The sequence below is a fragment of the Mycothermus thermophilus genome, assembly GCF_041956435.1.
Source record: "Mycothermus thermophilus strain CBS 625.91 unplaced genomic scaffold VTJ04scaffold_3, whole genome shotgun sequence".
Classification (NCBI taxonomy): Eukaryota; Fungi; Ascomycota; class Sordariomycetes; order Sordariales; family Chaetomiaceae; genus Mycothermus; species Mycothermus thermophilus.
In genome coordinates this window covers 4,174,703-4,193,294 of record NW_027191429.1, presented here as the reverse complement: position 1 = coordinate 4,193,294, position 18,592 = coordinate 4,174,703, and the positions used below count along the sequence as shown (strand labels likewise).

Sequence of the window (18,592 nt, the reverse complement as noted above, 5' to 3'; positions counted from 1 at the left end):
GCAGTGGCCATTGCATGGCTAATTGTGCAGGGCAATGCAAAACCACATAATCACCTATCCCAGTTGAGGCTATGGCTTGTTGAGGCAGGCAGCCATGAGGCTTTGGGGACTGTGGAACTAGAGTCTCGAGTAAACAAACCCGTCCCCCTGAAAGTGGTTCGACAGAAGCTAGGACAACAATGAGCGTCACATATGACCAAGAGAACCAAACTAAATGGAACGAGCTAGCATTGTACGGGTTAAACAACAAAAGAAACAATGATCGCGTTGATCATAAGTACAAGATTGTTTGATACATTGCGAGGCCAGGGATGGCGGGGAAGGCCAAGTCGACTCTCGACGACTTCGCAACCACAACCCCCGCCATGCCGTCCTCTGGCGTAATTGCCTCATTCCCCATGGAATTCCCAGATCTATCAGATCTTCAAAACCTCCATGTCCGAGATGCTCCGATGGCGCTTATGCGCATGGGCAGCGTCGGACGGATTGCCTGATGCCTTCCTCTTTTGTGATGCAGCACTGAGGGGACTGCTTTGGGGTGCGCCCGGGGTCGTGCTGAGTCCAGTTATGGTGTTGGAGCGCTTATGTCTGCGGATAGGGGTAATGGGCGCTGTCACGGACTCCATGCGTCCCTTCTTGATGCCGCGCAGCGTGCCGAAGTGGTAAGGAGCCGAGAAGGACAGCGACTCTTGGCTAGCCTTGTGACTGTAGATGAGCTGCTGGTGGATTTGGTTGCGGCGGAAAGCTCCGACCACGTCGGAGTTTCCATCAAAGTGACTGAGAAGCGGGTGGACATTGGCCGACTCGGTTGCGGCGCTCGCGCTGCTCCCCGAGGTCCTGGGCCTAGTAGGACTCGAGGTCAAGTTGTCGTTCCACTCGACCCCTGATTCTTCGTCGGATGAATCGTCGCCAAATGTGACAAAGTCCTCGATGCGGAGCATGCTCTCTTCTTCGTCCTCCTCGACGCCAAAGTACGAGTCGTCGCTGTCGTCATCGGCGAGACCGAAGGGATCCGAGTTGTAAGGGAAGAAGGCCTCGGTCGGGCCCATGGGCTGCATGTTCATGAAATCGCCAAAGGTATTGGACGATACCATGGCGCCCATCATGACGAGGCCCGGGTTCCTAACCAGGGGGGAGGACATGTCGGGCGCCGAGAAGTCCACATGGAGAGACTCGGGCGAGAGATCGAGCTGGTTCGTCCTCCGAGGGGTGAAGATGATCATCTTGCCGGTAGCAGGATCGACCACGCCGATGGGCTTGTTATCGGACCTGTCGAGGTTGAACCGGCCGACGCGGGGCTTACCCGGACGGCGAGGTGTTGGGCGCTCAGTCTCTGAATCCGAAGACGGCTCGACGGTATGGGCTCTGCGAGCCTGCTGCTTCTTGCGGATAATCGGCTCCGGTGTGTCTTCTTCTGTGGTATCACCATCGGCTGGCGGCATGGATTAGCACTGGGAGAACCCTACATCGGCCGGCAAACTCACTCTCGTAACCGTCGAGCTCCTGCATGTCAGTGGTGCGGGAAGCAATTGGCGTCACCACATCGGCGGGCGGCACGCTCGGCCGGGGGGTGGCAGAATCCTCAGCAGGGTCCTCTACGTCGCCCACATCGTGGGTCTTGAACTCGTGCGAGCCACTGTAAAAATCCCAGAATGAGCTGTTGGAAGAGGTTTCGTCATCATTCTCAATCTCTCGGCGGAACGAAGGGTCCAGCGCGCTTTGCTCGACGAAGATATCAGGAAAGAAGTCATTAACATCAGAGGTCTCCGTCGTGGTCGAGTCTGAGTCGCTGTCGGGAACGCCGGCAAACCGAACATGGCGCTCCACGGGGGCAGCGACCTCGTCGAGCAGATCATCCGCGAAGGGCGCGCCAGGACCAGCATCGTCCGAGTCCGATGGAAAGCCCTCCCAGCTGGCGCTGTCGTCGCCCGAGTCGGCGTCGTCGTCATGGGCATCGTCTGGCAGTACATCGTTGTCATCGTCTGCCTCGCTCTCTTCATCCGCATCGTCTTCTTCGTCGTCGAGCGGCCGAGGGGGCGCCGATGATCGCTTTCGCAATGCATCGGATATTATGTGCTCCTCCTCGGCCGCAACTACATGCTCCTCGTCATCGTCGTCGGAATCGGTAACGTCGTCGACACCTGAGTACCCGGAGTCGTCGGACAGGTCAAGCGACAAGGACGAGTCGGAATCCCGGCGCGGGCGCGGCCGGCTTGGCGCACGGGCCGATTTGGCTGGGTATTTTTGCCGGATGTTGCGCGACATTGTGGTCAATTGTGCAGGGATGGTGCTATTCAGTAGAGCGGGTCGTCTCCGGGATCGAGCTGCGGTGAACCTTGCTGACGAGGATCGAGATGGAGGGGTAAGTCGGAAGGCGAACTGGTTTGTTGGTGCGAAAATCTTTTTCGTAACGTCGAACAGAGAGCAATTGATGGGCGGAAAGGTGGGTGCCGGTCGTAGATGGGCAAGGAGGATCGGGTTTGGTGTCCCTGAAATGTGTCTGTGTCGTTTCTAGTGAGGAGAGTGAAGGGTGTCGGAGTCGCTTCTAGGGAGGAGACTGAAGGGCCGTGATGGCAACGCAAAACCTGTCGTGTTCAAATCCGATCGCAGACTCTCCCGTTCGCGGAGAGGAAGTCGAAGTCGCCCCCGAGCTCGGCGGGACGGACTCGAGACGGAGGGAGTCTGCAGAAAACTTCGTCGAGGGTCTGGCAGAGTTGGTGATACTCGTTGAGGCTGCTGGACTGCAGGCGTGCCGGGGCAGACTGGCACGCCCGCAGTGGGCGCTTAGAGCTCAACGACGGCCGACGGCATCTTGAACAATCTCGACGAAGTTTTGAAGTAAGGGTGACGTTTGACTTGGTGCTGCTGGTGGTAGGGCGACTTCGTTGTCTGTGGTGGTGGAATTGGGTTTGGGATTGAGGAGGGAGAGAAAAGATCAGAAGGAGGGGAAAGCGGGTCAGACGAAGCTTTTGACCAGACATTTTTTTCATGGAACCCGCAGGTGTGGAGTGCCCTGGTCGGCTCGCCCGCACTTCGGGGGTGGGGCCGTCGACTGGCCCTCCTCCGATCTCATTGGGCCCCCGCCGCTCCGATGCAGTGGGGCTCAAGTCTGCCGTGGCAGCGATGTTACGGCGACTGCAGCGACCGGCGCAAAGTGTCTCCAGCTGCTCTCTACTAGCCACAGCCCGGGGGGTCTGGGGGTCTGAGGTGGCATGTTGGCACAGGTGCATCAACTGGACATGCCGTCCCTCTCTTTTCTCTCTGTCTGTCGAATGGACGAACGGTGGATAAATTCCGGAGGCAAGACCCCGCTTCCATGGGATGGGCAGGTTTCTTCGTCACCGCTCTTTTCTCACGCGGGGGACGGTTGTGGAGGCTGCGCCAATGCTGCTGCAAACCTGGCTGCAAACCATGTGCAAGTCATCCTGTTGCAGCGAGTTTTGTGCCAGTCATCAAGATCCAGGTGGTGGCTGGCCGTTCAGAGGACGAAGGTGGCACACTCTTGTCCTACCAGGTTAGGGCTGAGCTTAGGGTTTCCATGCCCGATGTACTCGTCGGTTAGGGCATGATGGGCACTGAGGAAACACACCAACACCCTCTGCAAGCTCAGTACGCCGTTTGGGGTGGATGCCTCATCCTCCTCCTGGTTCCTTGGTCGTCCCCTTCGGTCCGGAGATCTCAAATCCAACTCCCCTCCGTGGGCCGGATAGAAGTTTCAGAGTGCCACGTACATACAAGATCCGCAAGATCAAGCTTTGATTGGTCTTGGAATCTGTTGGGAGTTAATGTACGTAGGTAATCGTTCCATTGGATCCACTCTCCGGTAGAGGTGGAGGGGATGGGGAGGAGATTCCAGATGTTCATGATGTCGTTGTCGTGGGTCAGGTTGGGCTACCTAACGGTTCTATCTTGGCTCAGGGTCTTGGCACTAGATCTTATCGATAAGATGGCGGCCTGGCCAAGGCCCATCTTCAGATGGTTGCTGAGGAAACCGGCATCCATTCCGATCTTGGCACAAACAGCCAAAGTCCAGCGGACACCAACCCGCGCGGAAGAGAGAGTAGCCAACCAAAGAACAGACGAAGGTTGACGTGCAGGACAAGGCAGGGCTGAAGATTTTCCTCTTTTTCTGTTTCGTTTCCTTCTTTTTTTTTCTGGTTTCATCCCTCGACTCGTCCAACCGCCGATCCGATCCGATCCCCGAGCCAGGGTCGCTGCTCATCACTTGCACCTCCTCCTGGGCCTGGATCGACGAACTCAATCGACGCCATGGAGAAAGGGCCAACGCCAAAATCTACGAACCTATTCCAGGTGTATCTTCGTCTCCGGCCGCCACATAGTGGAGCTTCGACGACGGGGGAACGGTTCTTGGCGGTAGAGGAGCCCGACGACGGCAGCTCAACGCCCAAGCACATCACCCTGAACCCCCCCAACGATCGCCGACGCGCCGTCGAGAAGTTTGCCTTTACGCAAGTCTTTGAGGAGGATGCAACCCAGCTCGATGTTTTTCACTGTACCGGCGTGGCCGACCTGATCAAAGGTGTCCTGGCACCATGCGGCGGAGATGGGACGGACGCGTTACTCGCAACGTTGGGCGTCACGGGGTCTGGCAAGGTCAGTGAAGAATGCTTCGCCGCAGGCATTTTTGGGGTTTTGGCGTTTCTGACATGCTCGATCATAGACGCATACCATTTTGGGGTCACGGTCTCAAAGGGGCCTCACCCAGCTCTCGTTGGATGTCATCTTCCAATCTCTCGGCGACAACCTGGTCGACTGCGATTCGAACCCGGCCCTGGAGCAATCAATTCAAGCGTCTGATCCGTCCGAGGCGGTTTTGTTTACGGCTCCAAACTTCATCGACAGCGTCTATTCCGATCCGTCTGCATCCTTCCGCGCCAGCTCGCGGGCAACGACTCCGATGCTTGTAGGACAACCCCCATCTTCGCCCACCTCCACTGACCTGCCGAGACCGCCGCACAGCCCGAGTGGGCCGTCACGGCGTTCATACTCTCTCAGCGTGCGAATGGTCAGCCGAGAAGATTCGGTTGCGCCGCCAACTCCCCCTTCTCTGCGCATGCGGCGAGGTGCCCAGCTAGGACTGTCGCGGCAAGGACCGCGTCAAATCAAACACTTCATGGCTCCTACTACGTCCATGAGGTTAAAGCGAGAAACTAAACGTGTATTATGTCCACAGAGCGAATCCGTTGGTCCCGGCCAGGCACCACCACGACGCCTTTTTAGGCCCTCGACGTTCCCGCAGCAACCCGATGTTAGCAACCTCTCCGTGTCCTGCGATCCCTCGGCCGAATACGCCGTCGTCATTTCCATGTACGAGGTGTACAATGACCGCATCTTCGACCTCCTTACTCCTCCTGTCAAGTCGGCAACAACCAAGGAGTACCGACGTCGCCCGCTGCTGTTCAAATCGACCGAGGCATCCCCTGACCGCAAGGTCGTTGCCGGCCTGCGCAAGGTTATCTGCAGCAACTTGCAACAAGCATTGCTGGTCCTTGAGGCCGGTCTTCACGAACGACGAGTGACCGGAACCAACAGCAACAGTGCCAGCTCTCGCAGTCACGGCTTCTTCTGTGTAGAAGTGAGGAAGCGGCCCAAAGCAACCCGGAGACGGGGTGCCGAATCTCCTTGGAGCGGCGCTGCGCTCACCATCGTGGATTTGGCGGGAAGCGAGCGGGCAAGGGATGCAAAGACTGCCGGGGCTACTCTGGCCGAGGCCGGCAAGATCAATGAGAGCCTGATGTACCTGGGGCAGTGTCTGCAGATGCAGAGCGATGCTGCGAGCAAGGACAAGGTAGGCTGTTCCACACACACCTTGAGATAAAGGGGATCATGACCTAACTCAATCTGCAGCCACACCTGGTACCTTTCCGGCAATGCAAGTTGACGGAACTGCTCTTTTCGAACTGCTATCCCTCTGCTTCGGCATACGCATCTGGAAGACACCGGAATCCGCAGAAGGCTGTCATGATTGTCACCGCTGATCCGCATGGCGATTTCAATGCCACCTCTCAGATCCTCCGGTACAGCGCCCTGGCCCGGGAGGTTACGGTCCCTCGGGTACCGAGCATTTCTCAGACGATCCTCAACCAAGCGATGCAAGGGTCCAAGCGCCCCTCCAGCCCCAGCGTATCCCAGACAGGAGTCCGGCCATTCTCTCCTCTGAACGATGGTTCGGTTCCTTACCCCGAGCTTGTGACGTCGCCTGGACTCGCTCGCAACGCCTCGCCCATGAGCAACACCAGCGGCGACACACACCGTTCAACCATGGAAGCGGCCGCGCTCGAGATTGCCCGTCTCTCGGAGGAGGTTGAGTACCTGCGGCGCGCGCTTGATGCGGAGCGGGCCGCGCGCGAGGAGGCCGAAGCTCACCTCCTCTCCATGGAGGACCGCATGCTCGAGCTGGAGCAAGAGATCCGCGAGGACTGCACCGCGGAATTCGAGAAGCGACTCGAGATCGAGATGGCAAGATGGCGCGCCACCCTGCAGGTGGAGATGGAGCGCGGAGAGGAGCACTGGGGCCGCAAGATCGAGGTGTTTGAGCGCAGTATGGGCATTGTTCATACGGACGTTGACGATGTTGACGACGAGGATAAGGAGAACGTGCTCGTGGAGGATGCCAACCAGGAGCTGGAGCGCTTGCGCAGGGAGAACGAAGTGCTGCGTCGCGAGGTTGCCGACCTCAGCCCTACGAAGCGACTTCCCCTGCGGGAGCGGGGGAGCGACGCCAGCGCTGCGCTCTCTTCAAAGAGCGGGAGGCATGGTGCTGACCGGGTGAACTCGAGGTCGGCGTCTCGATCCACCCGAGCAGGCGGGCCACCTACGGGCCCATTTGATGAGGAAAACAGTCTCCTCCTCAAGATGGAAAATCTCCGCGTGAGCGACAATCAAGGGTCCGGCCGAGGATCGGCGGCGAGCGGGGGATCGAGCCCACGAAAGGTGCGGAGGCTGCCTGGGAAGAGGTGGAATGCGGCAGGCGACGGCGACGATGTTTTTTGAGGTTGGCGTGGGTTGGGTGCGAATCATGGGTTTGGAATCGGGTCTAGACTGGATCTTGCGTGGGCGAGGTGTTTATTGACAATGACTTACGAGGGCGGCCCAAAATGATACCACTGGCAGCGGGGACTGGGTAATGTGGTGTTGGATGAGACATGTCCGGATTTTGTTCTGTTTTTGTCTGACGAGATGATACCTGGCCTACAGTACACTACACTAGCTCTATCTATGATCGTAATGACAATGTTGTCGGACTCTGCGGCCTGTATATCACGCCCACTCAGTCGATCGACGACTATCTCACAGCGCCGTACGGCCATCTTTGATGCACTGGGCCACCGCTTGGCCCCCAATTGGGCCAGAAGCGTGTTATAAGCCGAAAAGCCTAGCTGGCCTATTCTGTCGGTTCTATATGTGTCCATGATTATCAGGGTGCTGACTCCATCTGGCGGGCATATCTGTCGGGGCTGTGAGAGAACACCGCACCGCCACCATTACCGGTACTTCGGTGCCAGGTTACTGGGAGGGGATCAGGTATGCACGCCCCAAGATTTGAACGCTAGATGCTGGCCGTCCGACCTGCCACTTCCGGCCAACGGCCAGAAGCATCCACATATATACTGTTGGACATATGTATGGCTGGTCATGGAAGTAGGCCAACGATCGGAGGATAAAAAAAACGAGACAACACAGCATCCCACCTTCTGGGTCACCCGAAATTCTCGGGCCACTCACACGACGGAGCCGATATTTCTCGGGACCTCACCTCCCACTCGTCATTCCCTAAACCTGGGAACCGAGGCGCTGCAGTGTCACCTCGTGCTGACGTTTTTAGCCGGTTGAGAGGGCGCGCCCGAAATGGTCCCAGGAAACACCCAGAAACTGGTTCTCACGGGACCGGGCTCCGAGCATTGCTACCTCCCGTGGGCTCGATGACAGCAGGATGGCGGGTGGAAGTTACCTAGGGAGTCCAACTCTATCTATCTGCTGCTGCGCGAAATGTCTGGTCTTTTTGCCCCATCGTCCACCAGTCTGACACCTAACACACAAGCATACGCACGCACACCTCGCCTCCCCCCTTCTCCTGGCTACAGGTCCCGAGCGTTGGATTTGATTAAGTCGCTGATGTACACAGGCCAGGTCAGACAAGCCAAGGGCGGCGCTCTTTGAGCTGCTCACGGGAACTGGCTAGTGCGGACCTGGCATTTATCGACTTAGCATCTCTCTATCTTTGGTGTGAGACGGGAGAGACGCAAAAAAGGAAGAAGATAGCGAAAAGAAGACAGCCCGGCGTCCTAAAATGGCGCAGGAACTGGCCAACGACGAGGTGACGCCGCTCTGGCGGAGGCATCTGACAGCGCTCCGTGACGACTTTTCCTCGGCGAGCATCCAGGTGGCGCCCAGTGTGCCGTCGGCACCGCGGAGTGCTGATGGTCGGGAGGTCAGCGAAGACGAAAACGTCGTCAATACCTGGGACGAGAAAATCGAGTCGGTCGTTGAGGCTTTGGATGAGCTCATATTGTGCGTGTTTCCATATCTACCTGAGGTAGCCATGTACCCCGGCAAGGATATCAGTCACTGACCTGCTCCCTCAAAACCAGACAAAGTCCCAACACCGTCAACACTCAAAGCCCGGGGACGCCATGGTTCCAAGACCAGCGCGATGGGGACACCGACACCGCCTTGTCGTCGCCGCTCAACTCGAGCTGGCCAGGAGTACGAACGGCGGCGGCGGCCAACCAGAACCCTCTCGGCATCCACCCCGTCCATGGCGATGAACCTCTGTCGCCGCTGGCGGGGGATTTATCCAACAAGAGGAAGGGACACGAACGCAGCACGCTCGATAAGAAAGGAAACAAGACCAACAACGACCTGAACCGGGACGAGACGGTCCAGTTCCTACTCAACAAGCAGTGTCCCCCACCAACGCACGACTACTACTCCTACACCAGCCGGTATTACCCCAATCCCCGAGCCCCTCTCGCCTCTTCCGAGGGCGGAGGTGCACCAGGGGCGCCGACGACGGCAACCACCATCGTTTATTCCCCGTCCCGACCCCACGCGGCACAAAGGCCGCCGCCGTCCGAGGTGCGCGTGTTGATGCTGTCATGGACGCCGCCCCAGAGCTCGGCCGGTGGCAGCACAGCGGGCCCGGACGGCGGCGGTGGTAGTTTGAGCGTTCTCGAGCCAGACGCAGATCGCGAGGCGCTGCGTGGGCGTCTCAAGGCTCGGGGGTACCGTGTGCAGTGCCGTGCTGTGCCCGCCGACGACTACCCCACGACCACGGTGGAGACGATTTTGGACAGGTTCTTGGAGCAGTCGACGCCGGACACGCTGTTGGTGATTTACTATCGCGGGTTTGGGTGTTTGGATAAAGAAGGGAGGATGCTCTTTTCGAGGTATGTCGAACTCCGAGGCTCATGAGATGGCGAGGGACACTCCTAATGCCGCTAACACTGGAACAGCGGACCCGAACCCGGCGCAAGCACCTTCTTCTGGGACGACGTGCGCGACCCCATCATGCAGGTGCCAGGAGACGTGCTCCTCGTGTTTGACTGCACCGGGCGTCCCAACACACCCCCGGAACAGCTCGAGATGCGGGTCGAAGCGGGCATGGCGCCGTCGGCGTCCACGAAGCAACTCCTCGGGATATGCGTGCCTCACGACCATCCCTCGCGCGAAGGCTATGCTAGCCACATCTGCTCCAGCCACGTCACGCGGTGTCTGTCCCGGGCGCTTGACCGAATCGTCGACGTCCCCGTCTTGTCGGTGCACCGGCTGTGTTCGCTGATGAGGGAGGATCTGCGAGGGACGGACTTGGCGTCGAGGGTGTTTGTCAGCCAGCTCGGCGGAGGGCAGCTACTCGACATCTACCTGCCGAGGTTGGACCCTTCGCCGCGGACGCCGCAGAGGAAAAACACGACGTGGTGGTAGAGTTGATGGGATTGCCCGCAATAACAGCTTCCCAATGAACCCTCGCGCACAGGATACCAGAACGCCGCCGGTAAGCCAGATCTCATCCCTCTCATCCCCTCATTTCCTTGACCCGCGCAACCAGCTCTTTGTGACGCTCACACGGGAGACCCAGCACCTCGGCCTGGCGCACGAGATAGCCGTTGATGAAATCGATTTCGGTCTCGCGGCCCGCTCGGACGTCTTGCAACATGGAGCTGGTATTGCCCGCAGTCGCCGACGCAACCCGTCGCACGGCTTCGAGCAGCGCGGAATCCGAAAAGTCACGCCCCGTCGACGAGTCCTTTGTTGCTCCTGCGGATCGGCGTCTCAACAGCTCACGGACGATAGCGCCAGCCTCGTGCACGAGGACACGGCAATCGCTGTCCCCGTCTTGTCCGTTGAAGACTTCGCCGTTCTTGCAGCCCTTGAGCGCCGTCAAAGGGTTGATGACTGAGTTGATCACGAGTTTCTCCAGCTGGGCTTCCAGGATCTGCGTGGGGGTGAGCAGCTCGGGCTGGAGGATGTCGGCATCGAGCAGTGCGTCCAGGAGGGCGTTGGAGGTCCGTTTGGACCCTGACGTCTCAGATTCGGCGTGGCCATCAGAAAGGCTCTGGACCATGCCGAACCTCAGAGGTCCGCGCCCGGCGTGGATGATGCTGAAGGGGCCCTGGCTGTAGACTCCGGCACTGCAGATTCCAGCCCAGTATGTCGGGCGCGTGGCCGGGTCTGGGAAAAGCTGGGATGAAACATCATCGGTGACACCTACGAGTTTGTGTCAGACATGGGGAGATGAACCACGGAATACCGTATGGGTTAGATTGAGATGATGGTGTTAGATGAACATACCCATGCCGTTCTGTACAAAGAGGATATGCGAGTCCCTGCCCAGTCTGTGTCTGAGGGGAGCAAGGGCAGAGGTAGTTGTGTATGTCTTGGTGGCTACAATGAGGTTCTTGATCGGAGTAGTCTCTCCTGCGTTGAGGAGTTCAACGTGAAACCCTTGTGCGTGCGTGCTTTTCACCACCGAGGAATTGGATGATTGACTCGAGGCTGTCTCCAAGGTAGTCGAGTCAATGGCATAGCTCGCCTTTTCCCACTCGTCAAGCATGCCTGGACGGTGGAAGAGCAATGTGACGGTCGGTTTCCGGCAGCTTGCCGCAGGTGACGCTCCCTGCTGCCTGGCACCTCTGATGAGACCATGGGCAATGTATTTCCCAATATTGCCCAATCCGAGAATGTGGATTGTCCTGTCCATGGTTGTGGGTGGGATGTTGAGCCCGGGCTTATTCTGGAGCGCCGCGTGATACAGAGAGACGAGAGGCGGAGAAACACTCGTTGAATCACGGAGAATTCGTGGACTTTACACCGTTCAACACGAGGGTTAGGGTATCATTTCAGGGGAGGAGTAGGGAAACCTAAGAACGGTGACCACGTCCAAAGCTTTACATCCATTACCTTGGACACTTGGTCGTGGGTTTACTGGGTACTTGCCGCCCCGATATCCCATATTTCCGCCCAGCGTTTTGAGCTTGTTCTCAGCGGCCCATCCAGCCTGCCAAACCTCGCCGGCAATCCGGTGTTCGGCTCAGGCAAGCAAAGCCACTCCCGCACGCAGTCTGGCACCTCCTCCTTGACGTGGCTGATACATATGAGTGCCTGCTGGTCCGAAAGCCCCTTTACCTTGACACGTCCACTCTTCGCCGCCGGGCTGTCCACCACTGCTGACCTCACCGTTCCACCGTTTCCGGGGTTGGGGCTGAGACTTTGGACCTTCTCCTCTCCGTACATGAGAAACAGCATACACTTGTCGCGCACGGCATCGTCCATCCCCCCAAACGCCTCATCCAGCACCACAATGTCGGGGTGTTTGATGACGGCGCGGAGGAAAAGCAGCACGCGTTGAGCACTGAACGGGAGTTCGCCGAACTGGTACTCGTCAGCCCAGTCGAGCGGTGCTGGGGTTCCGCTCGCATGGGCAGCGCCATCAGGAGACGAACTCCGCGAAGCGGGGTTCAACTCGTGGCCGAACCACCGCAATGTGGCCTCCACCTGCTCGGTTGCCGCCTCATCGAGGGTCGGCTTGCTGCGGAATGTCTCGGCCCATGCGCTCTCGAGCACCTGGCGGATTGTCAGGTTGCGCGGCATGTGCTGGTGAATCTCGGGACTCGAGTGGCCGATGCGCTCTTGGATGTCCCAAAACGTCAGTGGGCGCTGTCCAGAGCCCGGCTCGGGGAGCCGGCTGCGACCGAAGAGCTTGATGGGCAGAGAGTAGGTCTGAGGATGGTCGGAGCAAAGGAGCGACACTACTGTCGTCTTGCCCGAACCGTTAGGCCCAAAGATGCCCCATCGTTCACCTCTTCTCACGGTCCAGTGGAGCCCGCTGATGAGCCTTCCCTCTCGCTTTTCCTCCCAGTTTCCTAGCGCGATCTTGGTGCCGTACTGAACTTTGCAGCCTTCCATCTCCACCAGCGGCTCTCCAAGAGCCTTCTGCTCAGCAAAAGATGTATCGGGGACGGCAATCGAGAAGTCTTCGGCGATCCCCTCCCCAACGATCCCCACCTTTGTCAAGGTCCGCCCCATCTCGCTCAGCGCGTGGACAGGCAAGCCCTCGTCCTCGGAAACCTTCCCTGAACGGACGCCTCGCACATACGCCCTGAGAGACTCCATCACCCCGTCCTTGGAGCCCATGAAACCTACCTGGGCATCTGTTCGGAGATAGACCAAGTGCGTGATCCAGTCCGGCAGCGGATCTTGGGGCCTGGCACTCAACACAAGCCTCGGACTGGCCTTTTCAGCAAGCAACCGCAAAAGCGGGCTCAGACCAGCAACAGTCGGCGGGTCCAAGCCCATGAAGGGCTCATCGAGCAGCAGGACTTCGGGGGTCGTCAGCAAGGCGCGCGCGATCCGCGCCCTCCTGCCCTGGCCGTTGGACAAAAATGCCACGGGAAGATCCAGCAGCTCCTCGAGTCGCAAATCGGCAACCACGCGCCGAAACAGTGCCTCGTCGACCCCTTTGTCGTCGGGAAGCCGAGACGGGTTGAGCTGCATGTTGCCCAGCAAGAAGTCGCGCAGCGAAAAGTCGGTGATCTCCCTCAGGGATTCGTACCGGGCGGAGATATACGTGGACGCAGCCGGGCCCAAGACGCTGGCGCCCTGGGAGTCGAAGCCCACATACTGAATGGCTCGGTCAGGAGTTCTCGGGTGGTGGGGGATGTCGCCGGTGCTGAGGTAGGGGAAGGTGCGCGCGGTGGGAGGGAAGCAGAGGTGTTGACCGCGCAGGATTTGAAGGAAGGTTGTCTTTCCAGAGAGCGACGGGCCAACAACACACCAATTGTGTGGTGTTTTGCTGTGTGCTGGGAGCTCAAAGTTGAGGCCCTTGAACAGGGGAGGATTGGGATGGAGGTGAGCGGCACTTGGGCTGATCACTGAGGTGGGTTGGTGCCGGTAGAAGGTGCCATTGGCAATGCGGATCACGGGTATTGAACCCGAAGGGAGTCGCATTTTTGAAACCTGCTCAGGTCAAGTCGGGAAACGCCATCATGAGCGAGGTGGATTTGAGTTGACAATGGACTCTGGACGTGAATTGAAATGATTGTTACGCGTGACGTAAGTTACATCGGAGGTTTGGTGTGTTATGTAAGCAACCAGGAGCTGGGAAGTGGGGCTCGCCGTGTGAACGCAAGGCTGCTGCAGCCTGGCTGCTCCCGACCAGCTACGGGAGCTTCCAGGTCCATAGTCAACTCCCACGACTTCAGCCATACCCTCCAACCTCCAACCCACGAAAACTGCCATCAGACCTTGACACAGACGCTCCGATAAGATACTACTCTTCTCGTGAACGACGACTCGCCTGTCCTTCGAGGTTAGGCTTCCTTCACCACCCATCCTCCCCACAAACCACCAACCCGACCCTTCATCCAACACAAGTCCAAGATGGTAAGCCCTTCTCACCAGAACCAACCCACCACCTTCAATTCCCTTGTTCAACCCCCACGTCTAATTTCCATTCTAACGACGTCTTCTTGTCCCAGTCCCTCCGCATCGTCCCCGCCACCAACCACCAAACCTCCTACGGCCATATCGCCTCGCGGGGCGTGAGCGCCCCCTCCGCCCCCGGGCTCCACGACACCCTTCGCGCGGGCGTCGGTCCCTCCAAGTTCGACGACCTCGACAGCAACGGCACCAACCCTAAGCCCGTGTCGGCTCACCCTCTCGAGGCCCGCCTGCGCTCGTGGGAGGCGACCCGCGAGGCGCTGCGCATGGAGACGCTGCGGCGGACGTACGGCATCGCGGAACCTGTGCGGCGGCAGATGGAGCTCAAGATCACGCGCGAGGGCGACTGGCGGCCCATGTGCCTGCGCATGGTTCCCGGGGGCGGTGGACCCGGAGCGTCGCTGCACGAGGATATTCTGGCGGGGCGTGACGACACGATTACCTGGGAGGATGTGTTTACCGGTGAGGAGACGCGGCCGATTGCGGGCTTCCATGAGGAGATGGAGAGGAAGCTCAAGATGTTCTGATCGGGAGTGATGATTATGGAGCGAGGTGGGGGCATAGACGGTTGAGGGAAGAAAGAGAGTCTCTGGCAGCATGATAGCAACGATGATCTCCATACCCTGTGCATAACGAAACCATTCTCGCCGTTCCCACCGCTCTCTTGCAGGCTCATTCATGACATGGTGTTCCTCCAAGCTGGTGACTTGCGCCAACACCACGCCATCCGATGGCCAGACCAGACCCAAATCTCTCATCCCAAGGTCAAGAATCCATCCTAGGACTCCGTCGAACATAGCTAGCACCCGAGTCATGTCTGAATCATCGCTGGGAAACCCACAGGCCCCGCCGTTGTATTCGATATTGAAGAGAGAAACTGAAACCATTCACTCTGTACGCCAAAAAAAACCTACAAAACCTTGCCCTCGCCCGCCCCTGTGTCCATGGAATTTGACAACAAGTCTGGAAACAAACATCGCTTGCCTGCCTGCCTGCCCGTCCGTCCGTCTCCAATATATCCCCTCCTCCGTTGGAATGCAGCTTGGATGCCATGACACAATGACGGAAACAAATGCCCACAAACGCGCGTCCAGGCCAAGAAAATAATGAACAAACTGGGATAGGCACACGCGCCTCTTATAAGACGACGCAGCAGCAAATCCCCCCCTCGCCGTTCCGTGCCTCCCGACTACTGCTCTTACCCTTAGCAGTCTCGTCTTCTTCCATCATCTCCGGAGGCTTGACCGACATGTGCACCACGTTGGGGCTATCCTGACTGAAATGATATTCTGCACGGTCTTGTTAGCTCCCTGTCCGCACACACAACCTCGTTGAGAACTCGGGCACCGCTTACTCTTCAGCTGCTCCTTGTCGTCTAACAACTTCCCAAAATGGATCAACCGGATGCTGCTGGGACTCGCCGGCTTGCCGTCCCATTCCTCCCTCCACTCGCGCAAGATCAGCTCCTTGAGCTTGTACACCGAGATGCTGAACGGATCTTTCCACCCGGCCTCGTTCACATCCGGGATGTCGACGCCACGCTTAGTGAGGTACTTTTCGTCGATTCGGTATGGGTGTCGCGCCCCGGTAGGCAGGAGAAGTGTGATGGCGCAGACGGGCGCGGGGGCGCTGATCTCGGCAGCATCGGCGGCCGGAGGAGGAGCCCCTGTGGGTTCTATTGACAGCGAATTATCGGCGGCGTTGAATGCCTCTGCTGGTTGCGATGCAATCGCGGGAGCAGGCTGCGAGTCCTTGTCGCCGGCTTGTGTTGACGACGGCTCCGTCCCCGCCGGCGGAGCGCTTGACTGCGCCGCATCCCCGGGAGTGTTCTGGGTTTGTGTCTCTGTTGTTTGCTCGGCCGTCGCGTTCTCCGGCAACGACGTCGACTGTTGCGGCGCTGGGTCTTCGTTCACGGCATGGTTGCCATCAGTCTTGGGGGGCGCGGGTTCCGCCATTGTCACAGCGGCGCCGGGAGAGCTTCGACGGGATATCGGTGCTACAATCACACAGCCACAGTTGAGAGCAGCGCGTGAAATGTCAGAACAAGACTCAATTCGCGTGTCGCATGGACAATGGGAGAGTCGCGGTCGGGTTCGGCAAGCGAGCGCAGAGCCTCGGACGACTCCCCGGATCGGGTGGTATTCCAGGCCGGACTGTCCGGAAACAATCCCTGGGCAAGAGATGGATGGCACCGATTCCCTTACAGCGCGTGCGCCTCGTCTCGCTGGTCTGTCACGGCGAACAGAGCTGTGCGACAATTAATTCGAGATGCCACAAGGACGGTGACCGAAACCACGGGAAATGGGCAGGCGTTCGGCACGTACTCGCCAGAAGAGGCGGGTCGGAACAAGATGTTGGTAAGAATTGACGATCAAAACAAAATCGCTAAACAAAGCAGGTATTGCGGTATGCAGACGCGATCGCCCCAGCAGGAGAATAGCCCCGTAGCAATCGAGGTGTGACACGACAGACGGAGGCGAAAAAACGGATGGCTGATGGTGGATGGATGGCAAAACACGCTGTTGGCTGGGTTGGCTAGGTGGACAGTCTGCGCTGGTACTAAAAAGTAGATCGCGCGAAGGACGAGAACCCGATTGATGACGGAGATGGCCGGGCCAGCCCACTCGGTGTGTGTCCGGAACAAGTAGTTAGGATGATGTCGCCGGAACGGTGAGACGTTGTTTGAGGTGTCGAGGGAACAAGGAAGCCCAGCACCCAGAGCAGCAATCCAGATCTCTTGCAACTCGAAGGACAAGTGAAGACGTGCAACGAAGAAGAACCGCTGCTGGGAGAAACAACAGTCTTGGCAGGAGTTTTCTTGGTTTGAATCCCAGCAGCTGAAGGTCCGCCGCCTGAGATGCGGGCCCCCTGTCCAGGGTCTGAGAAGGTCGCCTGGAGGAACAAGGGGGGATCCAAAAGCCGTGCGCGGATGAATGGGCGTTTGGAGACGGGACCAGACGCGACTGGACTGCCTGGCTGGACCCTGGCAAATCTCCACAAAGAATTCCCATTCTCGGTCACGTCATGGGCTTACCGGATGAGCTGTGCACGGGCCAAGACGTCTTTTTTGTGGAGATCGGCTTAGGTAAGTCAAGTATCAACTTGGACCGTGCTGCGCTGCTTACTGGGAAAAAACGGCCAACAAGAGGATAATCCGGCGAAGAGTTACGTCATGTATAGTACTTTGAACGTGTATTCTACGTCTGAGTCTCTCCTTAGATCCACCTGATGCTTTCGTTGATATTCTCTCAATATCACTTGCAAGTCTAGTGCCTCTTGTGGCTGCAAACGATATCGTGCCGATGGTTCTCTGGCCTCAATGCTGGATTTAATTATTGAAGCCAACTGATGTGATGGAGTAAACTCACCAAATGTTTGGCTGTGTTGTAGATACAATATCTTTGAATACCCGAGGTATCTTCGCTCGAATTAGAGTAGTAAACTTGAGCAGCCCAGAGATCCCATCTGCCACCTGAATCGGCAACAACTTGGAATACCTGGTGCTCCTCAGAAACTCACCATACCTCAGGTAGAGAAACGAGATGACAGTGTGTTCCTTGGTGTGATGATTCAGATCCCTCACCAAGCCCTGATCCGTGCCGCGACTGTCTTGCGCAATCCGGTATGACGGTCCTAGGTTTGCGCAACTGGACGGAGACACGCATGCTTGATTGTTTACGACGGCCAGCGGTGCTTTGATACACAATCAGCAGGTAGCCGGTCATGGTTAAGAAGACATGAAACGCACCGCTACACGCGTCTGGATTCGCTGCTCGATAATGTTGTCATTCCAGGAGCCGTCCGGACGGAGATATATCGTGACAGGATGGAACAGGATCCTGCCGTGTTTCTGGTATTTCGTATTGATCCAGGGAGCTTGCCGGCTGGCCCTGACAACTCCCGGCCGATATCGAGAGCCGTTAGGTCGGAGTTGATGGTGAGGAAGGGCATAGAGCATCCCCTCGCCGTAGCTGGGTCCCGTTGATTCCTGATGCCTACATTTGAGCATCATTGAGAAAGACGCCGCCGTCCTATCACAAAACGGAATCATGGTTGGGAGGTCCGTAGAAGACTGGAGGAGCCAAAGAGTAGAACACGAACAGGACAGCGAAGGTCTTCCAGAGGCTTCCTTTGTTTTACTCCTTTGCCCTTGAGGTGGTCCTACAGCGGATTGCTTTGCAACATCGCACAAACTGAACCCCCAGTTGCCCGCGACTCCTTTTCTCTGACTCAATATTTTACGCCCACAGCCAAAGGCCTGGCCCGACGGTTTTTTCTCACTTGATTCCGCGACAACCAACTCTCACTTCTACATATCACCTCTTCCACCACACACACCGTCATCACTGCCACATCGTCCTCCCTCTTCTTCCGAGAGCGAATCAAGCGACCTGGTTTGCTCATACCTTCAAACAACACAGCACTCACTGTCAAGTAAGTGGCACGCACCAGAGCCTTCCCTCATTCCCTTCAGACTGCCTTGTGATCCTGAGAAATCACTTGACTCCCAGAAGGGCCTGTTTCTCTGTTTCGTCGATCTTGTCACCATCTTCTAGTCGATCAACCGACTTGCGTCAGAAGCACAACTTACTAACCATCTTCACTCCACCAGTCACCCAACCACACCCAACAC

The 18,592-nt window shown here is 57.8% G+C and overlaps 10 protein-coding genes across 10 annotated transcripts; 4 read left to right on the top strand and 6 right to left on the bottom strand.

Moving 5' to 3' along the window:
* Positions 1-416: 416 nt before the first annotated feature.
* VTJ04DRAFT_5673 (uncharacterized protein) lies at positions 417-2,265 on the bottom strand (the record flags this gene model as incomplete). Its single annotated transcript, XM_069363813.1, has 2 exons — positions 417-1,432; positions 1,485-2,265. The coding sequence occupies 2 exons, from the start codon at positions 2,263-2,265 to the stop codon at positions 417-419; spliced, it is 1,797 nt and encodes a 598-aa protein (XP_069220622.1).
* Positions 2,266-2,290: 25 nt separating this feature from the next.
* VTJ04DRAFT_5672 (uncharacterized protein) lies at positions 2,291-2,981 on the bottom strand (the record flags this gene model as incomplete). Its single annotated transcript, XM_069363812.1, has 2 exons — positions 2,291-2,545; positions 2,613-2,981. The coding sequence occupies 2 exons, from the start codon at positions 2,979-2,981 to the stop codon at positions 2,291-2,293; spliced, it is 624 nt and encodes a 207-aa protein (XP_069220621.1).
* Positions 2,982-4,269: 1,288 nt separating this feature from the next.
* Positions 4,270-7,014, top strand: VTJ04DRAFT_5671 (uncharacterized protein; the record flags this gene model as incomplete). The annotated part of the gene is made up of 4 exons (XM_069363811.1): positions 4,270-4,614; positions 4,682-4,924; positions 5,195-5,809; positions 5,869-7,014. The coding sequence occupies 4 exons, from the start codon at positions 4,270-4,272 to the stop codon at positions 7,012-7,014; spliced, it is 2,349 nt and encodes a 782-aa protein (XP_069220620.1).
* A 1,297-nt stretch (positions 7,015-8,311) lies between these two features.
* VTJ04DRAFT_5670 (uncharacterized protein) lies at positions 8,312-9,945 on the top strand (the record flags this gene model as incomplete). Its single annotated transcript, XM_069363810.1, has 3 exons — positions 8,312-8,532; positions 8,613-9,410; positions 9,477-9,945. 3 exons carry the CDS (start codon positions 8,312-8,314, stop codon positions 9,943-9,945), a joined length of 1,488 nt encoding a protein of 495 aa, XP_069220619.1.
* A 91-nt stretch (positions 9,946-10,036) lies between these two features.
* Positions 10,037-11,221, bottom strand: VTJ04DRAFT_5669 (uncharacterized protein; the record flags this gene model as incomplete). Its single annotated transcript, XM_069363808.1, has 2 exons — positions 10,037-10,728; positions 10,813-11,221. 2 exons carry the CDS (start codon positions 11,219-11,221, stop codon positions 10,037-10,039), a joined length of 1,101 nt encoding a protein of 366 aa, XP_069220618.1.
* A 221-nt stretch (positions 11,222-11,442) lies between these two features.
* Positions 11,443-13,467, bottom strand: VTJ04DRAFT_5668 (uncharacterized protein; the record flags this gene model as incomplete). Its single annotated transcript, XM_069363807.1, has 1 exon — positions 11,443-13,467. The coding sequence occupies one exon, from the start codon at positions 13,465-13,467 to the stop codon at positions 11,443-11,445; it is 2,025 nt and encodes a 674-aa protein (XP_069220617.1).
* Positions 13,468-13,899: 432 nt separating this feature from the next.
* On the top strand, positions 13,900-14,486 carry VTJ04DRAFT_5667 (uncharacterized protein; the record flags this gene model as incomplete). The annotated part of the gene is made up of 2 exons (XM_069363806.1): positions 13,900-13,902; positions 13,998-14,486. The coding sequence occupies 2 exons, from the start codon at positions 13,900-13,902 to the stop codon at positions 14,484-14,486; spliced, it is 492 nt and encodes a 163-aa protein (XP_069220616.1).
* A 13-nt stretch (positions 14,487-14,499) lies between these two features.
* VTJ04DRAFT_5666 (uncharacterized protein) lies at positions 14,500-15,012 on the bottom strand (the record flags this gene model as incomplete). Its single annotated transcript, XM_069363805.1, has 2 exons — positions 14,500-14,582; positions 14,874-15,012. 2 exons carry the CDS (start codon positions 15,010-15,012, stop codon positions 14,500-14,502), a joined length of 222 nt encoding a protein of 73 aa, XP_069220615.1.
* Positions 15,013-15,096: 84 nt separating this feature from the next.
* VTJ04DRAFT_5665 (uncharacterized protein) lies at positions 15,097-15,914 on the bottom strand (the record flags this gene model as incomplete). Its single annotated transcript, XM_069363804.1, has 2 exons — positions 15,097-15,248; positions 15,314-15,914. 2 exons carry the CDS (start codon positions 15,912-15,914, stop codon positions 15,097-15,099), a joined length of 753 nt encoding a protein of 250 aa, XP_069220614.1.
* A 117-nt stretch (positions 15,915-16,031) lies between these two features.
* Positions 16,032-16,421, top strand: VTJ04DRAFT_5664 (uncharacterized protein; the record flags this gene model as incomplete). Its single annotated transcript, XM_069363803.1, has 1 exon — positions 16,032-16,421. The coding sequence occupies one exon, from the start codon at positions 16,032-16,034 to the stop codon at positions 16,419-16,421; it is 390 nt and encodes a 129-aa protein (XP_069220613.1).
* Positions 16,422-18,592: the final 2,171 nt, after the last annotated feature.